The sequence below is a fragment of the Corvus hawaiiensis genome, chromosome Z, assembly GCF_020740725.1.
Source record: "Corvus hawaiiensis isolate bCorHaw1 chromosome Z, bCorHaw1.pri.cur, whole genome shotgun sequence".
Lineage (NCBI taxonomy): Eukaryota > Metazoa > Chordata > Aves > Passeriformes > Corvidae > Corvus > Corvus hawaiiensis.
Genome location: NC_063255.1, coordinates 6,702,467 through 6,719,948, shown reverse-complemented (window position 1 = coordinate 6,719,948; position 17,482 = coordinate 6,702,467). Strand labels below are relative to the sequence as shown.

At 36.4% G+C, this 17,482-nt stretch overlaps 1 protein-coding gene across 3 annotated transcripts in view; it reads left to right on the top strand.

Annotated features, from left to right (window-relative positions):
* MAP3K1 (mitogen-activated protein kinase kinase kinase 1) overlaps window positions 1-17,482 on the top strand; it is a 57,800-nt gene that overhangs the window by 22,302 nt on the left and 18,016 nt on the right. For all 3 annotated transcript variants that reach the window (XM_048291119.1, XM_048291117.1, XM_048291118.1), the window contains exons 2-4: window positions 12,688-12,838; window positions 14,844-15,047; window positions 16,734-16,934. In XM_048291119.1, coding sequence (XP_048147076.1) covers window positions 12,695-12,838; window positions 14,844-15,047; window positions 16,734-16,934 — 549 coding nt within the window. In that variant the 5' untranslated portion in view covers window positions 12,688-12,694. The remainder of the gene's footprint in view (window positions 1-12,687; window positions 12,839-14,843; window positions 15,048-16,733; window positions 16,935-17,482) is intronic.

The window sequence follows — 17,482 nt, the reverse complement described above, 5'->3', positions numbered from 1 at the left end:
ACATAGAGCTTTGTGTAGTAGGCTTTCTGCTTAACGTGGATTTTTAAAAATGGTTTATGTATTGATGGCAACAAAATGGAATATGAAAAACATTTGTTTCATGGTCCTTTCATAAATGGGATACTTATACCAGGGATTGACACAGCAATGCTTTTCCCATGCAGCCTTAACTTGCCCTGCAAGCTATTTTCTTAATTAATAAACCACCACCATTCCTGCAATAAAAAACAAACCACAAAACCCCCAAAATATTCCAAGTATGGTACATGTGAAACTAAAAATCAAAGTTCTGATACTTCTTTACTTTACAAAAACAAAAGCATGCTGGGACAATCTGAATAAAGCATCTGCTATTCAGGACTGAAGTTTCTTGTGAGCTATTTTGAGTAAATTACAGAAATGTTTTCATTTCCACTGCTGCCTGAATCGTACTCTCTAGTTCCTAATAATGATTGTTAATCAGTTGATGGAATAGGACCAAAATATTTGTAATTTGACTTTTCCTTATTTCAGATTGCTTATTTCAAATGGTTGGTACACCTGGCATATTGTTTCTTTAGGGAGGTGTGCTGAGAACTGTGGAAAAATCATAGTTGTGATAAGGATCAGTTGAGGATGTTTTTGAGAGTTGACTTCTGAGCTAAAGGTATCAAGGACCAAACATAAATGAATAAAACACAGCCGCATTAATTATACTATTAATCTCCAAATCTGCACAGTAAGGGAAGACATCTTAAAAAAAAAAAAAGGGAAAATAAGGTGGATGTTGACATTTGTTGACATTTGACTTGATTAGTTTATGTTGTAGAACAGGTACTTCTGAATCATGGACCTGCATATTTCTCCAGGATTGATAGCTTAGTTAACAAATTGAGCAAAAGTAAGAAAGGCAGGGCTTTTCTGTACAAAGGTATAATTTTGAAATAAAGTCTGCAAATAAAGACATTTGAAAACCATGCTCTACATTTATTTTAGAAAGCTTTCTTAATAAGCCCAAATTTAATTACTTGAAATTCTAATTTCAGTACAGCCTTACTTCTTTTGTGTAATAGTGAAATGTCATCTTCCAGACAGATGTTTGTTTATACAATTATCTCAGATATGTTTCATGAGAAGTTTGAGAAAACCCTGGAACTTCTTTGCTTACATGTGAGGCTAAGTGATGTTTCAACCTATCAAAAATGTTGTAATTACAGTGCATGAATATTTAGGCATTGTGAACATCATGTGGGAGCATCCCACCATTCTTCCATATATTGGGAATATTCATGAAAGGATTTTGCTATTATTATTTTAGTTTTCTAAATGGAAGTTTAATAATAACATCTAAATATCAGACAACTGCTCCATTAAATTACAGAATTAATTTGTAGAGGTCAAACACAACTGTGGACAGAAGATGGATGTTTGAGGATTGCATTGATGAGCTTACATGAGTAGTCCACAAAAGCCTAGTGTATAGTATTACAGAACAAACACAATATTTGTCTTTTGGGCTATGTGGGAGAGCAGTTTAAAAATCTGAAAGCACACTTGTGTGTTAATGTTTTGGTTTTTTTTTCTTTGAAGCCATGGACTTCACTGAGTGCTGCTATCTCAACTGAAGCAGTGCTTAAGGGTACTGCATAAATGGTTGGTAACTGCTTCCTATCTGTAACTTTCAGGGTCCTTTAGTGTGGATGAATTTCATGACAATTTCTAATCAGATTTTTCTTGGTTGCTGGTTCATGGCTTGAAGTCTTTTCTTGCAGTTCTGCTTTGACTTTATTGTTGAAAAGTTTGGATGGGTACAGACTTGCTGCCAGCTACCCGAAAGGTGGTCTGAGTAGTTGTTGATTTTAAGCGACTAAAGAAAAATACATCTTAAATTGTAACTGATATCTTAACTGGTCAATAACATAAAGAAAATCATAACCTTTTGTCTTGAATGCCAACAGTCAATTTCTGATAAAGCAAGAGTTTAATAGGCAGATAGTTACAAAGAAGCATCTGTCATGGTGCACTTTTTGAAGTACTAATAACTGCATTTATGGTGACTGTCAGTGTTAAATATTTAAATCAAATCCCAGATAAAGCTAAATTTGAATTTTAAGTGCATCATTTTTATTCTGCTTCTTAAGTTCCCTTTTTAAGGATATCTAATAGGCAAGAGAAGGATCTTTGTAATTGAAAACATGTCTCCTATGCCTGAAGTATACCTATATCTGTATATTCCTCTGCTCCTTGTTTCATGACAAGATAAATAATTATCTTGTCATGAAACCTACTGAAAACACCTTTGGTGCTTGTCCTATAAACACTGCAGTAGTTTTCTCAATGAGAAAATAAATGAGCTCTTTTGTAATCTTACTTATTTTGTAGCTTCAGCAATATGAGGCTGCTTCTTCAAACACAAGAGTTATTTTTTCTTTTATGCTTGTGGGTTAGGATAAATGAAGAAGTTTTTTTTAAAGTCACTTTAATGTGATACCTATCTATGGTAATAAAGCAAGCAGTGAGTACTGCTGTTAGTATTTCTGAAATAAGTGTTCTAGAGATTTTTCAGTTAAATTGTTTAACTTTTTATAGTTGTTTCTACTCCTTTGTATGCCCATAAGACTTGTGTTCTGTGCCTGTGCTTATTTCTAAGTTTCACATTCTTTGTAAGTTTTTTTCCTCCTTCCCTGATTCTTTTGGATTATTTTTTTAAAAAATGGTAAATTGTAGCTACTCTGACTTTTATTTAACAATAGTGTAACGAAGTTTAAGTTATTATTGTAACTCCTTCCCAGCCAAACCCCATGCAGTTACCTTTGGAAGAGGATCTGAGAATGTAGTAATGGACAGTAATTACTCTTACTCAGTTGTGCTGCTGATTAGAGAGGACAGTAAAATATTAACTATCCAGTTCTGGAAAGCCTTCTTCCCTTCCTCTTCAAAAGGGTTTTTAACAGCAGTAGGAAATTGTTCAGCATTCTGCCAATACATACAGGTGACATGATCTGTTGTTTGTTACTTGTTTTAAAATGTTACTATTTATGTTCAATATATTTTGTGGTCCCAAAGTCCTGTATGAGGTTAGAGACAGATTTGTTTGAACTACCTTGTAAGTACATATAATCAGAATGTTTGAATAGTGCAGTAGTGGGAGATGAGTAAATGTCAGTGTAGATTTGGGGTTGTTCCACAGTGTGGTTTATTTTTTCCAATAGGACATATTTTTTAATCTTTTTGTACTGCATTATGTATAGAGTGGCTTTCAGTGTGCAAAGTGGTGGTGTAGTCAGTACAGTGATGGTATTTTAAGAATTTTTGCTAAACAATCACTCCACACAATCCTGGAGAAAAGATAATATTTCTTAGAGCTGGCAAGCATGGGAATACTAAAAAGTGCTTGAATCAAAAATTGCCAAAATAAGTGCAAGAAATTACAAGTAGCCAAAGCATTTTCTGGTGGACTGCTGGAAGGCAAAAGTGAAAGCACCACCTGCAGCTTTCCCCACAACATTTTGAATTCGCATTAAGTAAATGCTGTCTGGGGACTTTTTGCAGGAAGTGCAATTTGCCTTTTTTTTTCTCCCCCTACTTACTACTTTTCCTGTAATAATTACTGAAGCCATGGGTTTAGAGAACTCAGGATGGTGATCAGAGTGGAATGCAGGGAGTCAGTGTGTACATTCTGAGCACTGGTTTTAATAAGCAGAGAGATGACAGTTCTTGGTAGCCCACAAAACCTGTGACAGGTTGGGAGTGGTCTGCTGGCAGTCAGTATGCTAACTGAAATCTGAACATAACTAAGGCATCTTTATTCACCACTATGGTCTCTTTAAGACTTAGCACTTCATGTCAAATACTTCTACTCTTTCATAAACCTGGACTTAGAAGGACCACATACGTGTCACTAGATTAAAAATGAATTAATTTTGCTAGTTTCATTTTTAAGAGTGTTTCACAGATAGGGAAACTGATACCAGCTGACCTAATAGCTCTTACTCTTACATCATCCCTCAAGTACTGTGTAAAGCTTCATTCTGCTTCTAATTTCTTTTGCATGGTATGTCTTAATGAAATCAGACTATTCCTTTTCATATACTAACATGTTTTGCATAAGTGCAGTATCTGTCTATATAATTTCATTCTGATGCATCTTTCTAGATCTATGTAATGTTATTTTTCTCGTATTATGGAGGGATGACCATGCTTTATGATGCTGTTATTTGCAGTCCCTTGTGTACAGGGGAGGCATTGTGCCTGGGAGCCTGGGATGAAGTGGTTAATCTGAAAGCTTGAATGCAAAGGCCTTCTATCAAATTTGGTTCACATGGAACAGTGTCTTTCCTCAAGTCACTGGTGACAAGCTGGAATTCTCATAAAGTAATGCTCCTCTTGTGTTATGCTTTCATACTGCTATGTGAACGTGTCTGCAGTTTATAAGTCAATTTTTAAGCAAACACTAAAGATACCCACTTTTCTTTACCCAGACCCCTATCATACGGAAATGAGCTCACTGCATTTTTGTTCTGACAGTATGTAATTTGTAATTAGTATCAAGAATTACATTTTGTAAGGAGCGTGAATTACTATAAATTAAAAACTTAAATACATTGTTATAAGTGAGATGTGAAAGCACCAAAGTTTTAAAATAAAATCTCAGGAATCCACTGAAGATGATAAGAAAAAATGGTATATTTTTAAAGCGTATACTTGCTGTCCTGTATTAGCTTTCTTGTTTTGTTATCAGACCTATTTGGTTATTATGGAAAAATATTTTTATTGCTTGCTAACTGGTTTTTAAAAATTTTTTTTAATTGTCTCACTAAACACTCTCTTCCTCATCTGGTAAGATTCCTGCACTTACTTTCTCTTTATTCTGTAGGTTTTAAAGAAGACAAAACAGGAGTTAATGAGGCTGTATCATTTTTAACCATATGCTCACAGAAGTTTTGAATGCCTTTTCCTGTAATTTTTTTTGTCATGGTAGCTTGACGTCGTCTTCAAAAAATAAACATTTTTAATAGTAGCTGCCATTGTTGAAGTGGGTGTAGTTACTGTATAGTTGGCCTGTGGTTAGATTAGCTGACAGATACCACCAAAAGGTCTCCTCCTTCGAAAGGAGACAGCCCTTTTCAGCACAGAGCACTCTATACCTGCAAGGGCACTGCATGGTGTGAGCATTAAGGAACTGCAGAACCTAAATCTGGATCTTCATGGTGATAGCCAGCTCTCCTGTAGCTCTCTGCTGATAGAAGATAATGCTGTTCAATGTGTGTCTACCATAAGTGGGTGAAAGGGTTGCTAGGGTTGTATTTTTTTACCCAGCAGTTACTCTGAATAGGCTTGCAAGGAATTTTTAATGTTATTTCTGTGCCATAGGAAAGCTTTTTATGACAGTCAGAAGTCTGTGTGGAAACATTTAGCCCACTTTGGCCTTTGAGCAAAATTCAGTGTATGCATGAATCTTCAGAACACAAGGCCTTTTTGAATGAGTCTCTGACTGTCAGTGAGCATGACATATATCTCTTTAGCAAGTTTAGTGCCTGTTCAGTATAGCTTATATATATAGCTGTTTCTATGTCATGGTATCATACTAATGATATTAATTCCTAGTGTAACTTGGATTGGTAAATACATAGACAAGAAATATAAAAAGAGGGGGGAAAAAAAGCATAAACTTTAAAAAATTAATACCAAATAACAAAACATAAATTAAAGAAACAGATTGGGATGCTTAGAATACGAGGGGCCTGCTTTGTGATTCCTAATTGCTACTTCAGTACAACTAATAGATAAGAATAATAATTGGTTGTAATTGTCAGCAGTGTGCACTAAGAAACAGATATAACCGTGGTGAGAAATAATGGTTGTCATGAAAGCATGTCAGTTAGATCATTCTTCAGAAAAGAGCAGGAGACCTGTTAAATTTCTTTCTGCATCTCTGGTCTCCTGTGTGGCCAGACTAACGAGCCATTAAGACCTAAAATTTGTAGAAGATGTTGTTTCTTTTCTAGAAACAACATATATATAAGCCTTAAATTTTTTCATTTGCTTTCTTTTATTGTTTATTTTTATGATCATATTTTGGTAAGAGACCTTTCCAGCAGTAATCTCTGAACATTTGGTATCTGCTGATAATTCTGCCATTTTGAACAGGGCCAGGACATTCTAAATTTTTTCTCATTTATAACTATCACAGAAATCATTTAGTAGGTTGTAGCTTTTAAATTTTATCTAGCTTATTCTGTCCAAGCTACTTGTTTGTATGCTATTTTATTTCCACCATTCTCATTGAAGGTAGAGAATATAGTGTGCAGGTTTATCTGCCTAACCCTAGGATCTTAAGCTGATTCAGAGCATAATTTTTTTGTATGAAATATCTGACGTTCTGTACTGATGACAGGGGAGTAAAACTGGCTAAGAAACTCTTAATCCTGTGCATTATGTGTGGAGATGTTCTGCTCTTCTCTGACAGTCATCTAATATACAATAAGCAATTTTATCTTTAAAAGTAGGATAGACACTTGAAACAGTAGGATATCTACCTGATATACTGACATATAAAAATAATCTCCAATGAGAACTTTGTTTTAGGACTTGTATTTTGGCTTTTATCCTACCTATAATTCTCATCTTTCTGTTAATGGCTTAGACTTCTGCACCAAGGACTTCTGCAAGGACTGTATCTGCTCTGACCTGATCCTTTCTGTGTGTTGGACAATCACATTTCAACTAATACTCCTAGTTTGAGCTAGGACAGCCTTGAAGGATTTGGTGCCTAAGAGGTCAAACTTCATACTAGAAGTGAAGAATTTGATTTATAAAGGGAGTTTACTTACATGATATGTAACAAGTAAAAACTTGTTCATATACTTCAGGAAGAGCTAGAGGAGGTCTCTGGTGGGGCAACCTGGAGGAAAGAATCCCTTTCTAACACCTATGCCTGAGATCCTATAACAGATGGTTATAGGTGGTGCAGATGAACTAATCATACAGCTGACTGTAAGTGAGCACTCCAGTCTTTGTAATGACATTACTGCTGTTTTTGAAGTAAGGCCCAGTGGTATGTTGCACCACCATGGAGAGGACTTGCATATTCTCTGCAGCTGACGTAACATGAACTGGGCATACTGGGCTCTGCTGGGATGCTGAAGTTTGTAATACTGTAATAAATATTTGAACGTCTTTCATCTCATTTTGGGTATATTAAGCAAAACTCATAAAATTATTTAAAAAATTAAACTGCACAATTACTAGTAGCATTGGGTCTCTTGTATCAATATAAATCATTTACCTGCTGTAAATTTTAGAAATTCTGCTCAATAAACTTGATAAAATTTCAGGGTTTTAGAGATAAAGTACGAAATTCTCTTTGTAAAGCATTTATTATGAAAGTGGAGAGTCTGAGAGATCATGTAATGTTACTGATGTTTTTCACATTTTGAAAACACCTATGTGTATGCCCTGATCCATCTGAACTGTGACTGGCTGACTAAATAATGATAGAAAGAATTAGAGAGCCCTAAGAACTTTCTGTAATACTTGTGTGAGATGTCTGATAGCTTTTTTAGGAAATACACAGAGAGAAGCCCATTTCATTTGCTTTGTAGCAAGCATCTGTTGTAAACGGAGACTGTTGTTTCTTGTGTTGTTTTGTAGGCGGACTCATTTTCAGTACCTACTGAGTAATATGTATCTCAAAGGATTAGCTAGGTGGTTTCAGAGCAAGAAATAGAACAAATGGTTTACATTGGTGAATTTGACTTCACAGGAGCTAGAAAATCCATGCAGGAAATTTACCTCTGTATGTTTTGACATCCATCTTTGGAGTTTTGAGCCTTCATCACTGGGGCTCACAGGAAGGATTGACCCTTCTTGACCAGGGCCTGTGAGGTTCCAGTGAAGGGGATGGCTCAGTCTGTGGAGTTAAAGTTTTGGTTGTGAATACTGTCCTGTTAGCAGTGAAATACTTTTTGACAAATGCACCTTTTGATGTACCAGCCTTCAAGGGAGTACTCTTAACGGAATAATACGACTAAATTTCATACTTCCATAACATTCAGCTAAAGTCTCTGTAACTATTTTTGGAAGCCAGGTACCTTTGTCTCTAGGAAGTAGCACATTTAGTTCTGTTGTTAAGTGACAGTTGCTGCCATTTATTACCAGGTTGAGAAGGTTCCTATGAAATTTTTCGTTTTCATAGTATCTGCCATACCTGATGTTTTGCTTTGTTAGAACGAATGCATATGGTTAGATGATAGATGCCAGCAGTAATGAATCAGCAGGAGAAGGAACAGGAGACCTGACAGGAGGACAGACCATGCCTTGTCCATCTTGCTCTGGTTTTTATTTACTGATCTCTACTTCATTAGAAGTACATAATGGCAAAAGAGAAGCTGTGAGCACTACTGGAACTGTTAGTGGCAAGAAGTTATCTCAAATATTAGTAGCTGACCTCCTCAGTTCAGGGAATGGCTAACTCTTTTGTCCCTGTTCCTCACATTTGAGCACTGCTCCTAGCATGCATCCTGGCTAGCTGACTAGTCTGGTGTTCTTGGGACCTGTTGAGGCTTGGGTTGCATTTAGCTTGGTAACCATATTGTTAATTTGTGCTTAAGATCCTCAAAATGAGATCTTTATGTCCCATCTAAGGTCACTTCCAGTTTTGATTGTTACAACAGATGGCATTTGTATTGAACAAATGATGTAATTTCTCCTGTATTCGTTCTTTCTCATCCAGTGCTCTTCCATCAGATCTGTTTTTAACTGCATTGATTGTTCTGATATAGCTCCTTCGTGACTGCTTTTGTTCATAAATATTTCTTGTGGTTCCTCATGGTTTGACCACTGCTGATATTGCAAGTTACTTTTGCTAAATTGCTTCCAACAAATGTTTAAAATAAAAGAAAAAACCAAATAGCAGCTAATAACTTTTCTCCTTGCTATGATTGGGTATTTGTGGATATAGCAAATAGAACCTCCCTTTCTTGGTGAATTGACTCCTCTTTCAGAACTTGCCTTTTTCCTGTCTTCCTAATAAAATAATTAATAATGCTAATAAAATGTGGTCCAGCCTGGCTATTGGATAAAGCTTTTTTACCCAAATAAGATAGCAGAGAAACCAAGACATCTATCTAATTGCTGAGAGGTACACTGGAATGTACAACTGGCAAATGAATTGGAGCTACAGTTGGGCTTTCATATACCATTATATACCCTTTGTAAGAAAAACACATGCAGAGAATTAGTACTGAATTCACTAAGCTATTAGAAGTAAAGTTTGCTTGTGTACTTCACCATCGTTTACTAAAACAGCATGTGTACTGCATACCTCATTCTAAAATCCTGAGTCATTGGTCCATGGAAAACAAGTTGTTCATAATCTAGCTACTCATTTACCGTTTGGAAGTCTTCAAAATTAAGAAATGAAGGACATTTTGCCTTCTCTGTTGCGTAAGATGTTGCAGTAGATTGTTTCCATGCAGTATGTTCATCTTACTGTATTGAGTTTTATAGTTCATGAAGCAAATAATCCAAAGTGAATAATGCAATTATTAAGTTGCAGATCAGTGACCTTATGCATTAAACTCCTGTATTTATCACACTGTTGACCTTGCTCAGTACTCCAAAACTCAGTTTATACCCATTTCTTTGGAACTTCTTGACAATTACTACAGGAGCTGATGTCTGTTGATTTGAAAATACCGATACAAAGAATTGAGAAGGTACTTGGTGTTGCCTTAAGGGGGAGGGAGGCAAAGTTTAAAAGTTAAAATTTATCAGAAAAAAAGCATATTTTATCTTCTTTTGTTCTACTCATGAGAAGCTGAAACATTTAAGAGCAAAATCCTGATGAAGCAGAGGGGTGGGCTGTTGTGAAATGTAAGGCTCCCGGGGTCCAGGCATGTTCTCTGAGGTTTGTTTTTAGTTTGTTCATTAGCTTTGCACTGTGATTCAAATGAAACACCACCTGGGAGTCACTTAAGCACATAGCTATCATGAATAGGTGCTGCTGTATGAAGATCAGAATACTCTGTACACTGGAGGATGAAGTCCTTGGTGGAATATGCTCTGGATTTCTTGTTTTTATTTTGTGCTGAGGTACAGTGATACAGACTGGCAATCTAAACATCGTTGTGTGGAAAAAATCTCAGCTTGCCTGACATAGATGAGGGATTTTGCTTAAGAAACAGAAAACAAATAAAAAAACCAAACCTGGCAGGTTCAGGGTCACAAAGTGAGGGTATCTTCCAGTATGTAGGAGTTTGGTGCAGTTACAGGAAAAATATTTTTTCCACAGACCCAACAGATAAGACTACTTAATGAATATTTTAGCCAAGGCTTGAGTTAAAATACGAAGTTGTTTTGATCACTTAAGAAGATGTGTTCTATAAATAAAAAGAAATATATAGAGATATACATACAACTTAAATTCTGCATAAGATAACTGATTTACTAAGCAAAAGCTTTCAGACTCGGTTGGTCTTTCCCACCTGCGTGTAGAGAAAGCACAAGAGTTCTTTGTGCAGGCAAGAGTAGATCGGTTTAGCTGTCACATGAGAGGAAGATAGCTGCTTCTGCTTTTTAGAGAACAAGCAGAGATTGTGAAGCCTCTGCTGTTGTATTACATTGTTCATGAATTCAAGTCCAAGGGCCTCAAAAGACTTTTTTTATATCAGTTGGGAAGTTAATCATGGGTATATGAACAAATGAAATACTGTGTTATTCTTTCACTGCTGGTGGGATGTTTTCTGTCTAGTATATGAAGTACTCAAGCAACTGAGATGGTTCATGTCATTAAATAACTTGCATCTTTATTACTTTGGAGCTGTGCTGTTCTTATCAAATATTTTTTGTCTTTGAACAGATTTTTTGATTGAGGAAAAAAATGTAAAGTTGAGTCTTTTTACATAGTGGTTTCTTCCACATTTGAAACTTTTAGGCACGTTCTTCATTTGGACTCTATCTACTGCTATAGTATCTTTGTTCTTCATTAATTATCACTATATTTGTCTCTGTTTCTAAAAGGCAATGCTATGGAATTCAGTGCTGGGACAAAAATTACTTCTATGTCACTTGCATTACTTTTAGAATTAAGCAGGCATTAATGCTTAACCTCTGAAAAAACATTAATTCTTAGGTGGATTGTGTTTCTACTTTATAAACATTTTTAAGGCCTTAATCACTAGAATCACACAGTTCTGCATATCCAAAATCAGTTATTAACAGTAGGTTTAGAAGGTAGCTTGAAAGAAAATATATTTTGTTTACAGTGTCCATCTGCTTATTACGTTTCAGCGCTGAACAGGAAGAATTATTTCCTGCCTCAGAATCCTTTGTTTCCTTTGTCTCTACGATGAGAGAAGAAAAAAAATAACAGTACTCTCCTGACCAGCAAAAACTTTTAATTTTCTTTAAAGTACAGATTTGTGATAAATTACTTTAGTAACACAATGCTGCTGAAGATAGGAACTGTAATTTTAAGATTTTATTGCAATGAATATTGCAGGGAATATGTTTTTAGGTCATCATACAGTACATAAATGCAGTTGTGACTGCATGGGTAAATGCTTTAAAAGCTGAGACTGCACGGAAGAAAGCAGTGGTTGTAGCTAAATTATTATATAGTCTTCCTCTTTAAGCTGTGATTTTATTTTTGGAGTAAAGTCTCATTCTGACAGTTGTCTTAAGCAAGCTTGCTTATTTCTAAAGAGCACTGACTTCAAGAAGATGGGTGGGGATCATGTGCTCCTGCTTAAGAATGTGGTTTTCTTGGTGATTTCGCAGATAGCTCAACAGAATCAGGAAATCTTCTAGACTGTTCATATTTGTTTTTCAGTGTCTGACAGTATTTTTTGCTTTTTGTTGTTGCTAGCAGTCACAAGGAACTACTTTGCTGTAGGTCAGAAAGTACAAGCCCAGATGGATTAAATTTTCATTTTACAGATATGAACTTGCTGTGAATTTTGCTCTTATTATAGCTGACTTTAAGAGCTCTTGAGTCATTAGTCCCTTGGAAAGAACTCATAAGGCCACTAACCTTAATTTTGTGACTTCTGTGTCAAGTTTAAATACACTTCAGGTCAGTTTGGATGGGGCAACCTAGTCTAGTGGGAGGTGTCCCTGCCCACAAGCGGGAGGGCTGGAACTTTAAGGGCTCTTCCAACACAGGCCATTTTATTATTCTCTGATACTTATTCTGTATTAGTTTACAAGTTCTCTTTTTTTGAGCAGAGTTAATATATGAAGAGGCACTAGGTACCTAGTTTCATTCTCGTGCATCCTCTTATTATGGAAAATTTTCATCTTTATATTAATTTCGTTAATTATTTTTAAATGGAGACTGTAGGCTTTGAATTGCCAAGAAGTGTATGAACCATTCCAACACTTGTGAAGATGAATGGCATGACATAGAGGGTAATTTTTGTATTGGTTTTATATTTACCAAGACTTTTTTTTTACTGGTTGTTCAGTGCTACAAACAATACACACATTTTAAAGAAATATCCCTCTAAACAAGTATTGTGCTTCAAATGGCAGAACAACAGATCAGTTGTAACTCTTAAAAGGCTTCTTGCAGTCTGGTGGAAATAATGTTTTAGCAGCTGCATTGTAAGGAGAGGGAGAATAGGGTGGCACAAAGTTTAAGAATGCTGTGGCATTATACTTTAACTGAAATTAATTGTGTTTATGACTTTTTTTTCTTTGCTGTAGTCGTGACATGGAGAATAAAGAAACCCTCAGGGGGTTGCAGAAGATGGATGACCGCCCAGAAGAGCGCATGATCAGGGAGAAACTCAAGGCAACGTGTATGCCAGCCTGGAAGCATGAATGGCTGGAAAGAAGAAGCAGGAGAGGCCCTGTGGTAAGTGGCACTGATGGAAGGACAGTATCTCTAACAGCTATTACGAATAAAAATTACTTACATTTCTTTCTGTTAGAAACCTCTGTTTCTTAACAATTTCTCTGCTCCTAATCGCGGTGGTCCTGCCCGTTTCCTAGGCGGTGTTTAGCAGGACAGCGCGGCTGCCTTTCCGAAACGCAGCGCGTTGGTTGTGTTTATTTTTAAGCACAGGCGTTATCGCGGCGCTGCTGTGAGCGGGCACGGCTGCGGCACTGCTGCCCTCCAGCGGCAGCGACCGGGGCTGCGCCTGCTCACCAGGTGCGAGCCTGCTGGGAACAGGAGCGCACCGAAACCCAGCTGTTCTTCGGCCAGCTCTCAGCTCTGCTGAGATTCGGATGGCAGTGTTCTGTTAGCCTTTTGGGTATTGCTTTGGCATAAACGGCTTGGAAGTGCTTTAAGAAATGCAAATAGATCAAACCTGAAACATTTTTAAGAGTAGTTTCAATTCTATTCAGCATATTGCTGGTTAATTAACAGCCATTAGTTACTTATAAACGTAGTTGCATTGGTTGCTGTGACTCCCATGTACCACTAATGTAAAGTTAAGATCATCTGATGCAGTATGCAACTGTTTGGGGACAGCTTTGCTGGAACAGAAATAAGGTTCTGTTCTGAGAAATAACGTTGAAAATACTTAAAAGTGCACCAAACCCCAATACCTCAAAGGATCAAATAACACAACTTTAAAAATGTAAATGCCTTTGGGTTACTGTGTGGTTTGAAATTGTTTTCCTGCTCAGCCCACTTCCTTTGAGGTTTCTGGGTGTGTCAGTGCAACATTTGATGCTCCAGATTCTCAATTACTATAATTTGACATTTTTAATGTTTTCAAGCACAAGTAGCTGGTAACTGTAGCTTGTCCATAGGTACATAAATTTGTATTCTGATCTTCCAGGAAAGGAGAAGCATTACAGTTATTGGTAGGAGGGAAAAAGTGCTTTTCACTGCTCTTTATACTTCTCTTTTATCCTGTTCCCTTTAGTAATTGGGCACTGAGTCTAGATGTCTCTTCTTACCCTAAGGAGGAAAAGCCCCTTTCAGTTTTTGTCTCAGAGAGACCTCTGGAACTTTCTGGGAGAGATCTGCTCTGTTTATCTGAGGTGTTGCTTGGAGCTTCCTTCCAGTGTTGAGTCAAGTCTCTGAGACACTGAAAAATGTAGAACTAAAACTGAATCTGCCCAGTGTGACTGTTTTTAATTTGGTTCCCAGGGATGTTACTCTTCTTATGCATTATGTGGGTCTGACAGGCAGAAAGCTGAAAGTTGTCTTGAAATATTCTAATCCTCAGTATCAAAATTGTGTTCATGCAACAAAGCAGTGAATTGGAAGTGTATATATTCCCTTTGCTTGAGCAGCTATGTCTATCCACATTGTGCAGCACCATGCACGTTGGTTAGCTCAGACGCCAAATGAGGTGTAGCTATTTTGCTTGTATGGCAGACAAAAAATGTGGATGTGGTTTTTACAAAGAACAGCACACCGAATTTTGCTGGATTACCTCCATGTTTGAAGTCTTTATTTTGCAAAAGTGTTGTGCTGTAGAAATAGTAACCCTAGTATTCTTCAGCTGGTACCATGTTGAATGGATGGATCCAATATTATAGCTCTTAATAAGCAGACAGTACCTGTAGAGGAAAAAGTTCTTTTGGCTTCAACTTGGCAGATGGGGAAACTGCTATTCTTTAATACATCGTGACTGATAATTATAGAAGTACTTTGAGAATTAAATCAGTTGCTGCCACAAGTAACATAAGCAGCACAAATGGACAGGAAGAAAGGTTCTTGCTTTTGTGTTGCATATAGATCAGGAAGCTAATCCCTCTTAGATGTTAGTAGTATGGCCCAAGGCATATTTGGATATCTGTATAACAGCTTATTTATAGTAAAATAATTCTTGATTAATTTGATTTGCATTAATGTAAAATTGCCAATTAATAATTTTAACATGTGGTTTAATTTCCTCAAGGTGGTGAAACCTATCCCTGGAAAAGTAGATGGATCAGAAATGAACAAGCTCTGTCTAGATCCTCAAGCTGAAGGACAAAACACTGCTTCACCTACACAGAAAGGAAGACGTAGTCCTTCTCCTAGCAGCTCCTCTTCATCATCTGCTAGGACAGTTAAATCTGAGTCACCAGGTGTTAGAAGAAAAAGGGTATCTCCAGTGCCTGTAAGTTGCAAGCTGTGATGTAATTTTCAGTTTGGCTATATTCTACAATCTTTTGCTTAGAGGGGCAGTTGGTCCTGCCTCTGTAGAGCAAGATGCCGATATAAAGAGGTTATTACAGGGTATCACTTGGGTGACATACGTATCTCATGTGATACTTCTCATGTGTGTTTTCTTTTTCCTTCAGTCCTGCTTCCATTTGTTATTGCTAGGAAATAAATGAAGAAATACAGATACTCAGTCAAGAATACATATAAGTTCTCTTAGCTTGATTAGCATGAAGAAGTGCTGGTAGTTTCTTTTTTTTTTTTTTTTTTTTTTTTTTACTGTAGTCAGTTTCTCCTGCCTGTCAGTTCTCTGGGCAGGTATATTCCATTAAGGATTGGATTGTGGATGAGATTAAGATTCCTGTAGAAAAGTGTTACTGGTATACTCTTGTGATCCTCTATTTCAGAACTGATCTTTATGCACAGATAGGGAAGATGTATTTATGTACGTTGTTAGAAGTCTAAAATCACTATCACTGCATTCTAGGGAAGATGTAGAATAGAGCAAGAGTAACTGGCTGAATTAAAGATCAAGAGTATATTTTGAGGAATAATATCTAACATGCTAGGTTGTTGTAAAAATGCTCATCAACAGTTAAATTCACAATGCAATTCACTGTGCAATTCACAGTGCAATTAGAGGAAAAATAAGATTTAATTGGTGTTATTGTCCCATTGTTCTAAACAAGTTTTTCCAGTATCAGTTAAAATATGTACTGCCCTTCTTCTGAACTAGGGACAAGTATCAAAAGTTACAGCACAGCAGCAGTAGTCCTTTCCTCCTGATGAGAGAAACTGACAGCTCACCAAAATACTGAATTTTGTCTTTGATCCATTTTTGCTTGGTTGGTGTTTTTTGGTTTATATTAACTTTTCACATTAAAAACATTAAAAATCCTGGTTCTATTTCACTTATATGATGGACAGTGAATTCATTATTACTTTCATCCTAACATGAAATTCAATGCTTATAAATAAAAGCAGAAGATTTGAAATGGGATTGAACCATTAATGCATTTCATAATGTTAGAAATGTGAAGAATTTAATTGAAGACAATCTTCCTAAAAGGTTTGGGCCACTGATTTTTTTATTATGGGGAAACAATATTAAAAAAAAACCCGAAAGCATCTTCAGCTAAAAGTTGCTTTCATGGTGGAAAAGGGAGCAAGCTGTATCTTTTTTTTTCTTTTCTTTGGAATTTTCTTAAACTTTTGATCTTTGTTGGACTTGTATTCCCTTTTGTAAACTGTAGTCATAGCATTTTTTCATTTATGAAATACATTAGCATTACAGCCTTATATAGTGATCTCTTTTATTGAGTAATAAGTCTCTGATTATCTTCTGATTGAATTATGTTTGATAATTCAGTAGTAATATGGTAATGCAACCAATGACATTAAAATAAAAAGCAATTTAAGACTCCTTTTGTGTCCCAATGTCAGGCAAGTTTCAGCTACAGAATTCAGTTTTCATATGCCCTCAAGTTCTGGCATGGGAGAAGAGTAATCCTTTTAAATCATAGAGTCTAAGAGATTGTAGTAGTTCCAGGTTTTGGGGACTCTTATTCTGGAAATAAATAAACCATACCTATTTAAACATTTTTCTGTCCTTTGAATGCTCATGACGGAGGCACTTCTATAGTTTCAGAGCGGACGGATAACACCACCTCGACGAGCCCCATCTCCAGATGGCTTCTCTCCATACAGCCCTGAGGAGACAAATCGCCGTGTCAACAAAGTGATGCGAGCCAGGCTGTACTTGCTGCAGCAGATAGGACCCAACTCTTTCTTAATTGGAGGCGACAGCCCTGATAATAAATACCGAGTGTTTATTGGGCCTCAGGTAGGGAATGTTTTTGTTTATAGCTTTTGCCAATTCATAGTTAATTTCAGAAATCTGTTTAAAGCCAAATGAGATCAATCATTGATCACTGTTCTGTAAAGTAATGTTTCAAAGTTGTAATCTGTACTCATGGAATACCAAAATCAGCTTGTAATTTGTAAACTACATTTGTCTACAGTTTCTCTTTTTTGAAAGAAAAAAGTCATTCCTAGAAGTGGCTCTGAATTATATGTCTTACATACTCTTGGCTAAAATTTGGCCACTTAATTCCTCTATTCATGGGATGTGTATAAATGACAAACACATGACATAATTCCCTTATTGTGTGATAATTTCATTGATACCCATAATGAGGTTCATAGGCTTTCTTGGTACTAATGTGATGCAATATTGGGACACATCCAGGTTGGATAAAGAGAAGCATCTCATTTAAGTTTGATTGATATCCTGTTGTGGATTTGTGATTATATGCATAAATTCCTTCCAGTTTGAAGCATAAAAATAGCTTCAGTTGATTAAAAAAAAGGGACGGGGTAGAGGGAGAAAAT